At 46.0% G+C, this 14,088-nt stretch overlaps 1 protein-coding gene across 1 annotated transcript; it reads right to left on the bottom strand.

The window, feature by feature from the left end:
* Positions 1–2,671: 2,671 nt before the first annotated feature.
* LOC142483324 (uncharacterized) lies at positions 2,672–13,799 on the bottom strand. The gene is made up of 6 exons (XM_075583425.1): positions 12,561–13,799; positions 11,863–11,891; positions 7,323–7,454; positions 6,578–6,644; positions 4,208–4,253; positions 2,672–4,121 (listed from the first exon to the last, which is right to left on the bottom strand). The coding sequence occupies exons 1-6, from the start codon at positions 13,701–13,703 to the stop codon at positions 4,099–4,101; spliced, it is 1,440 nt and encodes a 479-aa protein (XP_075439540.1). The 5' UTR covers positions 13,704–13,799; the 3' UTR covers positions 2,672–4,098.
* Positions 13,800–14,088: the final 289 nt, after the last annotated feature.

The following is a 14,088-nucleotide window of genomic DNA, read 5'->3' as shown; positions in this document are numbered from 1 at the left end:
GACCTAGTATATCGGGTTGATAAAAGGAAATCAGTTACAACTAAACAATTGTTGGTACCACGGACATTCCGTAACGTAGTATTACACCTCGCACATAGTCATCCATTGGGGGGACACCTAGGGGTGGAAAAGACAAAAGAAAAGGTTCTCCGAAGCTTCTATTGGCCTGGGGTTCTGGCAGAAATTACGAATTATTGTTCCTCATGCCCAGAATGTCAGATCACCGCCCCGTTCAAGGCGTACCGCAGTCCATTGGTACCCCTTCCCATAATAGAGGTACCATTTGACCGGATTGCTATGGATCTAGTAGGACCCCTAATAAAGTCTGCTAGGGGACATCAGCATATATTGGTAATATTAGATTATGCCACCCGATATCCGGAGGCAGTTCCCCTACGTAGCACCTCTGCTAAAAACATAGCAAAAGAGTTAGTAGTTCTGTTTTCCCGGGTCGGGATTCCTAAAGAGATTCTATCTGACCAGGGAACACCATTTATGTCCCAAGTAACAAAAGAGCTATGTAAACTCCTAAAAATCAAGCATCTCAGAACCTCAGTCTATCATCCACAAACAGATGGTTTAGTGGAAAGGTTCAATAAAACCTTAAAGAGCATGTTACGGCGGGCGGTTGATAAAGATGGGAAAAACTGGGATTGTTTGTTACCGTACCTGTTATTTGCCATTAGGGAAGTTCCCCAATCATCCACAGGCTTCTCCCCGTTTGAACTATTGTATGGCCGACACCCAAGGGGCTTACTGGATATAGCCAAAGAGACTTGGGAACACGAGGTTACCCCTTACAGAAGTGTAATAGAGCATGTTGCCCAGATGCAGGACCGCATTGCTGCAGTCCTACCCATAGTGAGGGAACACATGGAGAAAGCTCAAGAAGCACAGAGGAATACGTATAATAAGGGTGCTAGGGTCAGAATTTTTTTTCCAGGTGATAGGGTACTAGTTCTGGTTCCCACCGTGGAGAGTAAATTCCTTGCTAAATGGCATGGGCCATATGAGGTCTTGGAAAGAGTGGGAGAAGTAAATTATAAGGTAAGACAGCCAGGTAGGAGGAAACCTGAGCAAATTTACCATATAAACCTACTCAAGCCCTGGAAAGATAGAGAAGTCTTGTTAACCCTAGTACCCCCAGGTCCGTCAGAGAATCAAGAAACTGACCCAGAGGTTAGCATAGCTGAAACCCTGTCTGTTCATCAGAAACGAGAGGTTCAGAATTTAGTGAGAAGAAACAAAGAAATCTTCTCTATACGGCCAGGTAGAACTAGCGTAATTGAACATGACCTAGTCTCTGAACCGGGGGTTCGAGTTAACCTTAAACCGTACCGAATCCCAGAGGCCAAAAGAAAGGCTATAAGTTTAGAGGTTAAAAAAATGCTAAAACTAGGTGTAATTGAGGAATCCCAAAGTGGGTGGAACAGCCCTATAGTCTTAGTCCCAAAGCCAGATGGTACAACAAGGTTTTGTAATGACTACCGGAAACTAAACGCGGTGTCAAAATTTGATACTTATCCTATGCCCAGGGTAGATGAACTTGTAGAGAGACTGGGCAAAGCCCGATATCTCACAACCCTAGACCTAACAAAAGGGTACTGGCAGGTTCCCCTCACAGAAAGGGCAAAAGAAAAGACAGCCTTCTCAACCCCAGACGGCCTCTTTCAGTATAAGGTGTTGCCTTTTGGCTTACATGGAGCTCCCGCCACATTCCAAAGAATGATGGATAAAATTTTAAAACCACATGCTCGGTATGCTGCCGCCTACCTGGATGATGTGGTAATCCATAGTGAAGATTGGCAATCCCACCTTCCAAAGGTCCAAGCTGTGCTTGACGCAGTCCGGTCTGCTGGACTAACTGCTAACCCCGCTAAATGCACTATTGGTCTGGAGGAGGCCAAGTATCTGGGATATTCTATTGGCAGAGGTTTACTCAAACCCCAAACACTCAAAGTGGAGGCGATACAAAATTGGCCAAGGCCAGTTACAAAAAAACAAGTAAGGACCTTTTTGGGCTTAATTGGGTACTATAGAAGGTTTATTCCCAATTTTGCAACTAAGGCAACCCCACTAACTGACCTCACAAAAGCAAGAGGACCGCTAATGGTAAAGTGGTCCCCCGAAACCGAACAGGCCTTTAGAAGCCTGAAAGAAGCTCTCTGTGCCCAACCAGTGTTGGTCACACCTGACTTCTCCAAAGAGTTCGTAGTCCAAACCGACGCATCTGAGGTAGGGCTGGGGGCGGTACTCTCCCAGGAGTCTCAAGGTGAGGAGCACCCCATCCTTTATTTAAGTAGGAAACTAAATCCCCAGGAGAAAAATTACTCCATAGTAGAGAAAGAGTGTCTCGCAATAAAGTGGGCTGTAGAGACGCTCAAATACTACCTGTTGGGGAGAAAATTCCGGTTGGTCACAGATCATGCACCCCTTACCTGGATGTGTCAAAACAGGGAAAAGAATGCTAGAGTGACCAGGTGGTTCCTAAGCCTACAACCCTTTAAATTTTCTGTGGAACACAGGTCAGGGCACAAACATGGCAATGCTGACGGGTTGTCAAGGATGCACTCCCTAATATCCATGGTCGCTCATCCCTCGAGGTCTGAGCTGGGGGGGAGGATATGTGACAGAAACCAGGGGATGGTAATAAATTCCGTATATAGGGCTCCCAGGATACTAGACAGTTTCTATCCTGTTTGGCCTGGGAGTGCAGCCTTATAATACATACACTCCATCCCACAGTTTGGCAAGCGCTGGAACTGAGGGATGAGAGATCCAGACCAGAGTTTGTCTGCTGCCTGATTTCTGTCACCTGTCATGTTAATTAGGAATCAGGTATGAAAGACTGATTTCCTGTTTGCTCTGGTCTCCCCACAAGAGCCAGGAGGCTGGAAGGCTGCTGAACTACAGAGGGGAGAAGCCTCTTCCCCAAACAGGTTCAATCTTTCTGTTCATTTGTGTAAGACTGCAAAAGTACCATGTTTTGTTGTTGGAAGTGGAAAAGCCACTTCCAACCCTGAGTCAGGGATATCTAAGTTAAGTTATCGCTCAGGTGAGCAGCTTTTGTTTTGATCTGTTTTCTGTTGTATGCACTGTGGCAGTCTCAGTGCCTGGGACTGAATAAACCAGGCATAGCCTGTTTAAAGGAACAGTACGTGACGCCTCATCATTTAACCTACCCTAAAAGACCGTGTTCTAAACAGTCCCGGACAAACGACGGAGCCCCGGAGTAAGCCGTTTGTCACAACTGGTATTACCCCTTTGGACATGTATGTGTATACCGGTATTACCTCTCTGGGTGTGTATGTGTATACTGGTATTACCTCTCTGGGAGTGTATGTGTATACCGGTATTACCTCCCTGGGCGTGTATGTGCATACCGGTATTACCTCTCTCGGTGTATATGTGTATACCGGTATTACCTCTCTCGGTGTATATGTGTATACCAGTATTACCTCCCTGGGTGTGTATGTGTATACCGGTATATATTTCTCTGAGCAGGGAGAGAGCAGGGCTGTTGCTAGGGGGCTGGGCAGCTTCCTCCATCCTGATTGGTTGCTGCTGGGTAGTGCAGCCAATCAGGGGGGCGGTGTTAGGAGCCAGGGGGTGGGGCCAAGGAGAGGAGGAAACAGCATGGAGCCGAGAGAGTGTGTGTGTGTCGAGCGCATCGCACCTTTCACCATTGTGTCCAGTATTTTTGCAGATGCCACCTGGCAGCCCTAGATGTCACTGTGTGATCAGCGAGCGCTCGTACAGCCAGAGCCCCCCCTCCCCACATCTTTATTGTGTCTCTGATAAGGACAGTGACATAAGGGTAAAGAAAACTCTTGACTGACAAACACTTCTGCATTCAGCAGCCCCGAAGAAATTTAACTGGCAGACCAGGTGGGATTGCGCCTTTAAAAAGAGCCAATGTTAAAATACATTTAGAGTGTAAGCTCTTCGGATATGTGAACCAAGATCGAGCGCAAATACCGTATTTAAAGAAGATATCAAATAAATGAGTATAAATACTGCCCTGTAATGGGTGCTGCTCCTGAGATGGATGCAATCCAGATCCATAGAGACAGTGAAGGCAGAAGATCGGGTGTGCACTCACATCCAGGTAGGTATATGTACTAGAAACAGAAAAACCACACAATAGTGCCATGGAGTACAAGAAGGGGGGAAGTTCCACAATGATACACAGAAGTATCCTACTCACATTTATTATGAGTAGTAAGAGCCTTGCGGTTATTAGGAGCAACCAACTCAGGTCACAGTTCGCCAAGACGATGTAGAGGAGATATCCAAAATATGGAAGAGAGGACACAAGATATAGTGCAGATTGCTTTATAATAATATAAATATTTAACAAATCTGTAGCACGCACAAACATAGATGGGTTTTAAGCCGTGGGACCACCCTGGGTCAGACAGTGAGGGGACGTCCAACGCTCCTTTTCTCTCAGGAAAGCCTTGTGGCGGCCGTCCACAGCAGTTCCCCGATACAAGGAGTCAATCCTGGGTGGGCAATCCCTCACGGAACACCAATGCTCAGCACACCTCCTACATGTGTGGAGAGCCGCCCGACGCGTTTCGTTCGTGAGAACTTCTTCAATTGGGTATATGTCTGTAGTCCTCCATCTCTCTCTCCTATTTGTACTTTAGTTTTCGCACTTTTCCAAGACTCAGGGCGACGTCAAATAGGAGAGAGAGAGATGGGGGACTACAGACATATACCCCTTGAAGAAGTTCTCACGAACGAAATTCGTAGGGCGGCTCACCAAACATGTAGGAGGTGTGCTGAGCATTGGTGTTGTGTGAGGATTGCCCACCCAGGATTGACTCCTTGTATCATTGTGGAACTTTCCCCCCTTTTTGTACTCCATGGCACTATTGTGTGTTTTTTCTGTTTCTAATACATATACCTACCTGGATGTAGGGCGCACCCGATCTTCTGCCTTCATAAGCTCTTCGGAGCAGGGACTCCTTTTCCTAATGTTACTTTAATGTCTAAAGCTGTTATTCCTATTATGCCACGTGTGTTACTGCTGTAAAGCGCTACGTACATGGATAGCACTATATAAATAAAGATATAAATGGAGTATACTTGAGTGCTTAGTTGGGACACTTAGTTGGGACACTTTTCTTTTTCTTTTCGTTGTTATATTACTTCTAGTCCCTAGCACCGTTAGTGGTTATTATATTACTAATTTAAGTAGTCATTATTTGCTTAGTCTGTTGCAGGCACTTTGTCTTGTTGTAATAAAGATATACATACGGCAAGAAGTGGCATCATCTTAAACAATGGCAGGAAGTGACATAATGTTAAACAATGGCAGGAAGTGACATAATGTTAAACAATGGCTGGAAGTGACATCATGTTAAACAATGGTAGGAAGTGACATAATGTTAAACAATGGCAGGAAGTGACATCATGTTAAACAATGGTAGGAAGTGACATCATGTTAAACAATGGTAGAAAGTGACATAATACTTAAAAAAATACACAGGAAAGGAAGTGACCTAATACCATCATAATTAATTACAGAAACTGACTTAATACTATCAAATGATGCCAGGAAGTTATCTAATATCATGAACAATAACAGGAAGTGGCCTTATACTATACCTGTCAATTACGTCCAGGTTCCCTGTCATAATGATCCAATCCAGACATTCGTTAACGCTTACTCCGTTATACTAATGATTCGGACACAAGAACAAATGGGGAGCCAAAGCCAGGACTGGATCATTATCACACTGTAACCCTGGAGGTAGTTGGCAGGTATATCAAACTATCGTCACTGATGACAGGGGACGTAATACAAACATAACTGATAACAGGAAGTGATCCAATACTATCATGTTCAATTACAGGAAGTGACCTTATATGGTAACTGATGACATAATGTAACCTAATACTAACCTAGCTGACAGCAGGAAGTGATCTAATACTAACTTTGCTGACAACAGGAAGTGATCTAATACTAACATAGCTGACAGCAGGAAGTGATCTAATACTAACATAGCTGACATCAGGAAGTGATCTATACTAACATAGCTGACAGCAGGAAGTGATATAATACTAACATATCTGACAGCAGGAAGTGATCTAATACTAACATAGCCAATAGCAGGAAGTGATCTAATACTAACATAGCCGATAGCAGAAAGTGATCTAATACTAACATAGCCGATAGCAGGAAGTGATCTAATACTAACATAGCTGACAGCAGGAAGTGATCTAATACTAACATAGCCGATAGCAGGAAGTGATCTAATACTAACATAGCCGATAGCAGGAAGTGATCTAATACTAACATAGCCGATAGCAGGAAGTGATCTAATACTAACATAGCCAATAGCAGGAAGTGATCTAATACTAACATAGCCGATAGCAGGAAGTGATCTAATACTAACATAGCTGACAGCAGGAAGTGATCTAATACTAACATAGCTGATAGCAGGAAGTGATCTAATACTAACATAGCCGACAGCAGGAAGTGATCTAGTACTGTCTTAAACAATGACAGCCCCCCATGAAGTTACAACAAAGTGAGGGTCACGGTCACCACAAGTTAGAAACATACACAGGAGTGAAGATTCTTCTCTTGGAGCTCGTTGGTTGCTTGAGTTTGAGGGAAACTGTCCTTAATCCTGAGAAGAAGAAAGTGACAGAGAAGCACTGACCCTTTATCCCATCAAACACAACCCTGTAATTAGGTCGCTTTGCTCCTACGTGGGACTGACCCTTTATCCCATCAAACACAACCCTGTAATTAGGTCGCTTCGCTCCTACGTGGGACTGACCCTTTATCCCATCAAACACAACCCTGTAATTAGGTCGCTTCGCTCCTACGTGGGACTGACCCTTTAACCCATTAAACACGTCCCTGTCATTAGGTCACTTTACTCCTACGTGGGACTGACCCTTTATCCCATCAAACACAACCCTGTAATTAGGTCACTTTGCTCCTACGTAGGACTGACAGTTAAACCCATTAAACACGTCTCTGTTATTAGGTCAGTTTGCCCCTCCGTGGGACTGACCCTTTAACCCATTACACATGTCCCTGTCATTAGGTCACTGCTCCTACATGGGACTGTCCCTTTAACCCATTAAACACGTCCCTGTCATTAGGTCACTTTGCTCCTATGTGGGACTGACCCTTTTTTAACCCATTAAACACGTCCCTGTCATTGGTTCACTTTGCTCCTACGTGGGACTGACCCTTTAACCCATTAAACACGTCCCTGTCATTGGGTCACTTTGCTCCTACGTGGGACTGACCCTTTAACCCATTAAACACGTCACTAGTTCTGCAGGTTTCTTACCTGCTGAATGTGCCTGTGAGGGTCTCCATATTGTTTTCTGAGGGCTGAGAGAACTCAGGGTCCCCCCACCAGTCAGGAGGAGGTATGATGGGTACCGGGACTGCCGTGTCTTGGGAGTGCTTACTAATAAGTCTAATAGATAACAGTGGAACGGGAGAGGAGAGAGAATAGGTGTGTTTTTATTTTATATATTAAAATGTTTTACCAGGAATTAATTCATTGAGAGTTACCTCTCATTTTCAAGTATGTCCTGGGCACAGACATAATGACAACTTCTTCCCATTATGTGTTACACGCCATATTTACAGACATTTCATGAACAGTTAGAAAAAGTTATTGGCGTATGTAACAGTTACAGACCAGATTAAAACGAGAGACCGCTTGAGTTTTGAAAGAACTTAGACTGGTGGCGGCTGTGAGAGTCTCCGGTAGATTTTTCCAGCTGTGGGCTGCACGGTAAGAGAAGGAGGAGCGGCCAGATACTTTGTTGAACTTTGAGACCGTGAACAGTCTTTTGGAGTCAGATCTGAGACGATCAGTGCTGCGTGTGGTAGGGGTGAGGAGCTTGTTCAGATAGGCAGGAAACTTGCCCACAAAGTATTTGAAGTTAAGAGAGGAAAAATGGACTTTGCTCCTTGAGTCAAGTGACGGCCAATCTAATTCCTAGAGAATTTCGCAGTGATGTGTGTTGTAGTTACATTGGAGGACAAAGTGGCATATTGGGTTGTAGAGGGTGTCTAGTTTGCCAAGGTGAATTTGGGATGCTGTGCCATATACTATGTCCCCATAGTATATAATTAGCATATGCCAATTGATGACCATATTGCCATATTGATGACCCCTCTCTCCCTTGGGCTTCACGCTCTCGCTCTCAAACCTCTTCTTTGGCATTCAACAGTGGACTACAGCCAGCACCCACAAGGATGGCCACTACCTAGACCTGGTTTTCACTAAAAACTTCTCTCTCCGATTTCTCCTTTTCCCCTTTCCTCTCTCTGACCATTATCTCATCTTATTTTCTCTCTCTCACTTCTCCCCTTCTCCACCTCCATCTACCCCTCATTTCTTCAGAGACCTGTGCTCTATTGACCTACCAGCTTTTGATTCCACTTTACGCTCCTCCCTCTCCTCTCTCTGCTCTGCTCCAGACCCTGACAACCTGGTCAGGAACTACAACTTTGCCCTGTCCTCCTCTCTTGATCTACATGTCCCGCTTTCTCTCTGCTGTTCTTGCCCTTCTAACCCCAGACCCTCGCTAAATTCCCACACGCGCATGCTGCGTTCCTGCACTCATTCCTCTGAAAGCCTCTGGAGACTTCCTGTACTACAAATTTATGCTATCCTGTTTCAATTCTGCCCTCTCTCAAGCTAAACAAACCTACTTTTCTTCACTAATCAACATGCACAAGTCTAACCCACGCTGACTCTTCTCTCTCTTTGACTCCCTACTCAGACCACCCTCTGTGGCCTGTTTTTCTTCCCCATCTCACCTCAGGACTTTGCTGACTATTTAAAGGAAAAGGTGGAATCCACACAGCAACACATCCCCTCTGTATCCTCCTCCCATCCTACACCTCTTCCTAACTCTCCTCCTGCCTTCATCGACTCTTTTTCCGCTGTCACAGAGGTGGATATATTGTTGCTGATCTTCTTTTCTTCCTCTACCACTTGCCCTCTTGACCCCATTCCTTCCCATCTCCTAAACCTCTGGCTCCTACTATAATCCCTATGCTCACACACATTTTTAACTCCTCCCTCTACTCTGGTACAATTCCCTCCGCTTTCAAACATGCAAGTTATACCATTACTAAAAAACAGCAAGCTTGACCCTACCTGTCTTTCTAACTATCGTCCTGTCTCCCTCCTGCCTTTTGCCTCTAAACTACTAGAACGTCTTGTATTCTCTCGCTTGCTCCATTTTCTCACCACCTATTCTCTCCAAGACCCTCTACAATCTGGCTTCTGCACTGCTCACTCCACTGAAACAGCCCTCACTAAAATAACTAATGACCTTCATGCTGCCAAAGATAAAGGTCATTACACTCTCTTCATATTACTCAACCTCTCTGCAGCATTTGCTACTCTTCTCCTTCGCATTCTCCATACTCTTGGTATTCGTAACAAAATGCTATCCTGTATCTCCTCTTACCTCTCCCATCGTACTTTCAGTGACTCTTTTGCTAACACCTCCTCTATCGATCTCTCTGTGGGGGTACCCCAGGGCTCTGTCCTAGGACCTCCTCTCTTATCTCTTTACACACACTCTTTAGGTGACCTAATCACATCTCTTGGGTTCAAATATCACCTCTATGCTGATGACACACAAATGTACTTTTCAACCCTTGACCTTACACCTGCTGTACAGACCAAAGTTTCTGAATGTCTCTCTGCTATATCATCCTGGATGGCCCTCCGCCGACTTAAACGTAACATGTCAAAAACAGAGCTCCTCATACTTCCAGCAAAATTAGAATGATCAGAAGACCTGCCGCTCCTGACAAAAACTAAAACGCACCAGCAAAAATAGATAAAAAAAACCTTTATTGAACTACATAAAACAGATACTATCCTCAAACAAAAAAGAAACATCCTCCCACGCGTTTCAAGCAACAACTGCTCTTTAGTTGAAACGCGTGGGAGGATGTCTCTTTTTTGTTTGAGGATAGTATCTGTTTTATATAGTTCAATAAAGGTTTTTTTTTATCTATTTTTGCTGGTGCGTTTTAGTTTTTGTCAGGAGCGGCAGGTCTTCTGATCATTCTATTTTTGCTGTGCTTTATCGATCGGAGAGACGCCAAGGAGGGACACTGAACACCTAGCCAGGTGCACCGCAAAGCCAGGAGTGAAGGGGGACGGTAGCAATCGTGAGTACAGGATACACTCCATACCGGTTAGCCTCAGGAATAGGGTACTAATTGCAGCGGATTTGCCGGGGATGATTGTCTCTCCTCTGGCTGGATTGTCGGACAGTGCGGGTCTGCACCCATTCCACCCCCACACCTACCTCCTTACTAGGCACACTACAACCCCATATATGTTCCGCTTTTAACCTATATTATCGTAGATCTGGCAGTGTTTGCCGTTTGTTGCCAGTGGGCCCTTTAGAGTTCATAGACGGGTTTTTTGCTTCTCCTCATATTTCCTCCCAATCCTGGCCCTACTACCTCCTTCCACGTTACTGTTGGAAGTACTATCATACACCCAGTAGCACAAGCACGCTGCCTAGGAGTCAGAGTCCTCTCTCACATTCTTATCTAACATTCAAAATGTAGCTAAAACCTCAATATAACAAAGATACGCCCTTTCCTCTGTTGCTTGGCTGCTAAAACTCTGACTCAGGCCCTCATTCTCTCCCGTCTTGATTACTGTAACCTCCTGCTGTCCGGCCTTCCTGCCTCTCACCTGTCTCCCCTACAATCTATCCTAAACGCTGCTGCCAGAATCACTCTACTCTTACCTAAATCTGTCTCAGCATCTCCCCTGCTGAAATCCCTCTCCTGGGTTCCTATCAAATCCCGCATCACACACTCAATTCTCCGCCTCACTTTTAAAGCTTTACACTCTTCTGCCCCTCCCTACATCTCAGCCCTAATTTCTCTCTCTGCACCGTCCCGACTCTTGCGTTCCGCTCAAAGATGTCTTCTCTCTACCCCCTTTTGTATCTAATGCCCTCTCCCGCCTTAAACCTTTCTCACTGACTGCCCCGCACCTCTGGAATGCCCTTTCCCTCAATATCCAACTGGCACCCTCTCTATCCACCTTTAAGACCCATCTTAAAACTCACCTCCTTAAAGAAGCATATGGGAAGCTCCGTGGCTAATAATATACACCTCATACATAAAGCTTGGCCCCTTGCAGATGCACTTACCAAAATGCCCTCCTATTGTCTCTGTATGTTCCTCCTACTTACCAATTAGATTGTAAGCTCCTCGGAGCAGGGACTCCTTTTCCGAAATTTCACTTTTATGTCTGTAGCACCTCTTCCCATTATGTGTAATTTGTATTATTTGGTATTTCTATGATTGTCACGAGTATTACTGCTGTGAAGCGTGATGTACATTAATGGCGCTATATAAATAAAGATATACATACATATGCATTTCCTGACCATGAGACTTAGGGAGGGTTTGTTCCTATATAGTACACCTAGTTTGGCATAGGTTTTGGATGTCAGGGTATCAATGTGCAACCCAAATGTTAAATGGGGTCAAACCATATGCCCAGATATTGTAAACTAGTAAAAGGGGCTAGGACAGTATTAGCGTTGGTTCTGATCTGGAGCTCAGTCATTGGAAGCTTTAGAAATGTAGCCTTGGTCCCAAATACCATTATTACAGTCTTGTCAGTGTTTAAAAATAGTTGTTTTGGGAAATCCATTTTTAAAGTCTCAAAAAATAAGATTGAAGTACTTCTCAGAGAGGCTAGGGCTGTGTGCATATAAGGTTGTGTCATCCGGGGTCAGATAGATAAACATATAGACAGACAGAGATATATATCTATATCTATATATATCTATATACATACATACTGACTGACTGACCTGTTTTGGATGTTGTCAACATGTTGAGTCTGAAAAATACAGCAACATCTCAGTAAATAGATTATTAGAATATAACACATTCATTCTAGATCGAAATGGAGACTGCCACTGTACATGCGCTGTGTATACATGTCGTGGTGTAGTAGTGTGTGTGAGGGGGAGGCTGGCACTGCCGCTGCCCGTGCTGTACCTGTGCTGTGTATACATGTCGTGGTGTAGTAGTGTGTGTGAGGGGGAGGCTGGCACTGCCGCTGCCCGCGCTGTACCTGTGCTGTGTATACATGTCGTGGTGTAGTAGTGTGTGTGAGGGGGAGGCTGGAACTGCTGCTGCCCGCGCTGTACCTGTGCTGTCTATACATGTTATGGTGTAGTAGTGTGTGTGAGGGGGATGCTGGTGCTGCCCGTGCTGTGTATACATGTCATGGTGTAGTACTGTGTGTGAGGGGGATGCTGGTGCTGCCCGTGCTGTACCTGTGCTGTGTATACATGTCGTGGTGTAGTAGTGTGTGTGAGGGGGAGGCTGGCACTGCTGCTGCCCGCGCTGTACCTGTGCTGTCTATACATGTCATGGTGTAGTAGTGTGTGGGGAGGCTGGCACTGCCACTGCCCGCACTGTACCTGTGCTGTGTATACATGTCATGTGTAACTGTGTGTGTGTGAAGGAGAAAGAACAGGCACTTGAGCTGGGCCTCCCTCACCTTCCCTTGCAGAATTCTTCCCCTGCGCCCGCTCTCGTCCTCCCTGTCTCTTCCTATCTTCACAAACTGACTTCCACCTTTGGCCATCTCCCTCCCCTTCAATGTTCCGTGTGGGCCGCAAGCTTTGGGCTTCGTTGCTTGGTTGTTGCCTGTGGTAGAGCCAGATCTCGGGACTACTCGTCCTCCCCTCTGCCGGGCCGATGAGGAGCCAGAGTCAGGACTGGTACTCATCTCCCTGCTTCTCCATGACCCAGGACTCCCCGTCCTTGCATCCAGCTCCGACTTCGGCCCGGGCTCAATCTTGCCCTTCCCCTTCCTCCTCAGCTCTTGACGTTCCACAACAGAGACCCCCTGGCTCCTTTTCCCTCTGGAGCTTGAGCTATCCGTGCTGGAGTTTTTCCTTGGTTCCCGTGAGCCCACAGACTGTCCCTCCTTCACTCCCAGAGAGCTGAGGTTGGAGGGGCTCATTACCTGGACGGTTATTTCATTCAGGAACTGTGAGAACCTCTGCTTTTCCTCTAAGACCTTCCCCTTGGGCACCTCCCGACCCTTCCTCATTCCCTTTTCCGCCAGCGCCTCCATGGACTTGGCTCTACGGCCTCCATCCATTTTAATCCCCATTCTTACTCTTCCACTGCCCTCCTTGAGCCCCATGACTTTGCCATGTCCCGGGTCCTTCTTCAGCTTGGCCGATCCGACCCCACAACGCCCCAAATTGATTCTCTCCGTGCTCCGGCACTCCACTCTCCTCGGTCCCGGAGCCCCCCATTCCTTGCCCGCGAGCCCTCTCATTCTCTCACCGTCCCGCCCTCTCCCTGCCGAGAGGTCGTTGCAGGAGCGGGAGTGAAGCACCTGAGAGTGGAACTCTGAAGAACCCGCCCGGTCTCCGAAGTTGGATTCCGAAGACCAGGGTGAGGAAGAAGAAGAGAAAGACTCTGTGTAATATGGATCTCGTGCTCCATCCCTACTCCCTCCCTCCTTTCCTCTGCTCTTTACAGATCCGCAGATGGCAGAACGGGGCAACGGTGTAAAGAACTTCTCCAAGACCTTCAATTTTCCAGCTGCCACCTCACCGCCCTGATCCTCCCAGGAGGCTCTTGCTTCCGACAGTCGGTTTCTCCTAGCCTCTCTCTGACCATTCATCTCGGAAGGACACCTCAGACTTCTCTCTTTTCGACTGTGCACCTAGCAGAGATCAGAACTGTCCCTCCTCTAGAGAAGCTGGTTATGAACCAACGAGGGAAGTAAAACCCACTGACGTAGAGAACGGAGCTCAGTAAAGCTCAGGACACACGGGTGGAAAATCTGCCCCAACACATATTGAAGACTATTGACTGGCTCAGATTATAGACCTCCAGGCGCAGCAAAGCCAAGCTAGAAATCCATTGTGCTGACACAAGAGGCAGGAGATGCTGTGGGCTGTGAATAACCAATGTGGCATTTAATCAATTCCCCACACAGCGTGAATGTAAATATGTATAAAATAATCCAGGTTATTGAGTTGTGTGCAGAACAAGGCACATTTATA

Source organism: Ascaphus truei, unplaced genomic scaffold, assembly GCF_040206685.1.
Source record: "Ascaphus truei isolate aAscTru1 unplaced genomic scaffold, aAscTru1.hap1 HAP1_SCAFFOLD_3205, whole genome shotgun sequence".
Classification (NCBI taxonomy): domain Eukaryota; kingdom Metazoa; phylum Chordata; class Amphibia; order Anura; family Ascaphidae; genus Ascaphus; species Ascaphus truei.
This window is presented reverse-complemented; position numbering and strand designations above follow the sequence as displayed.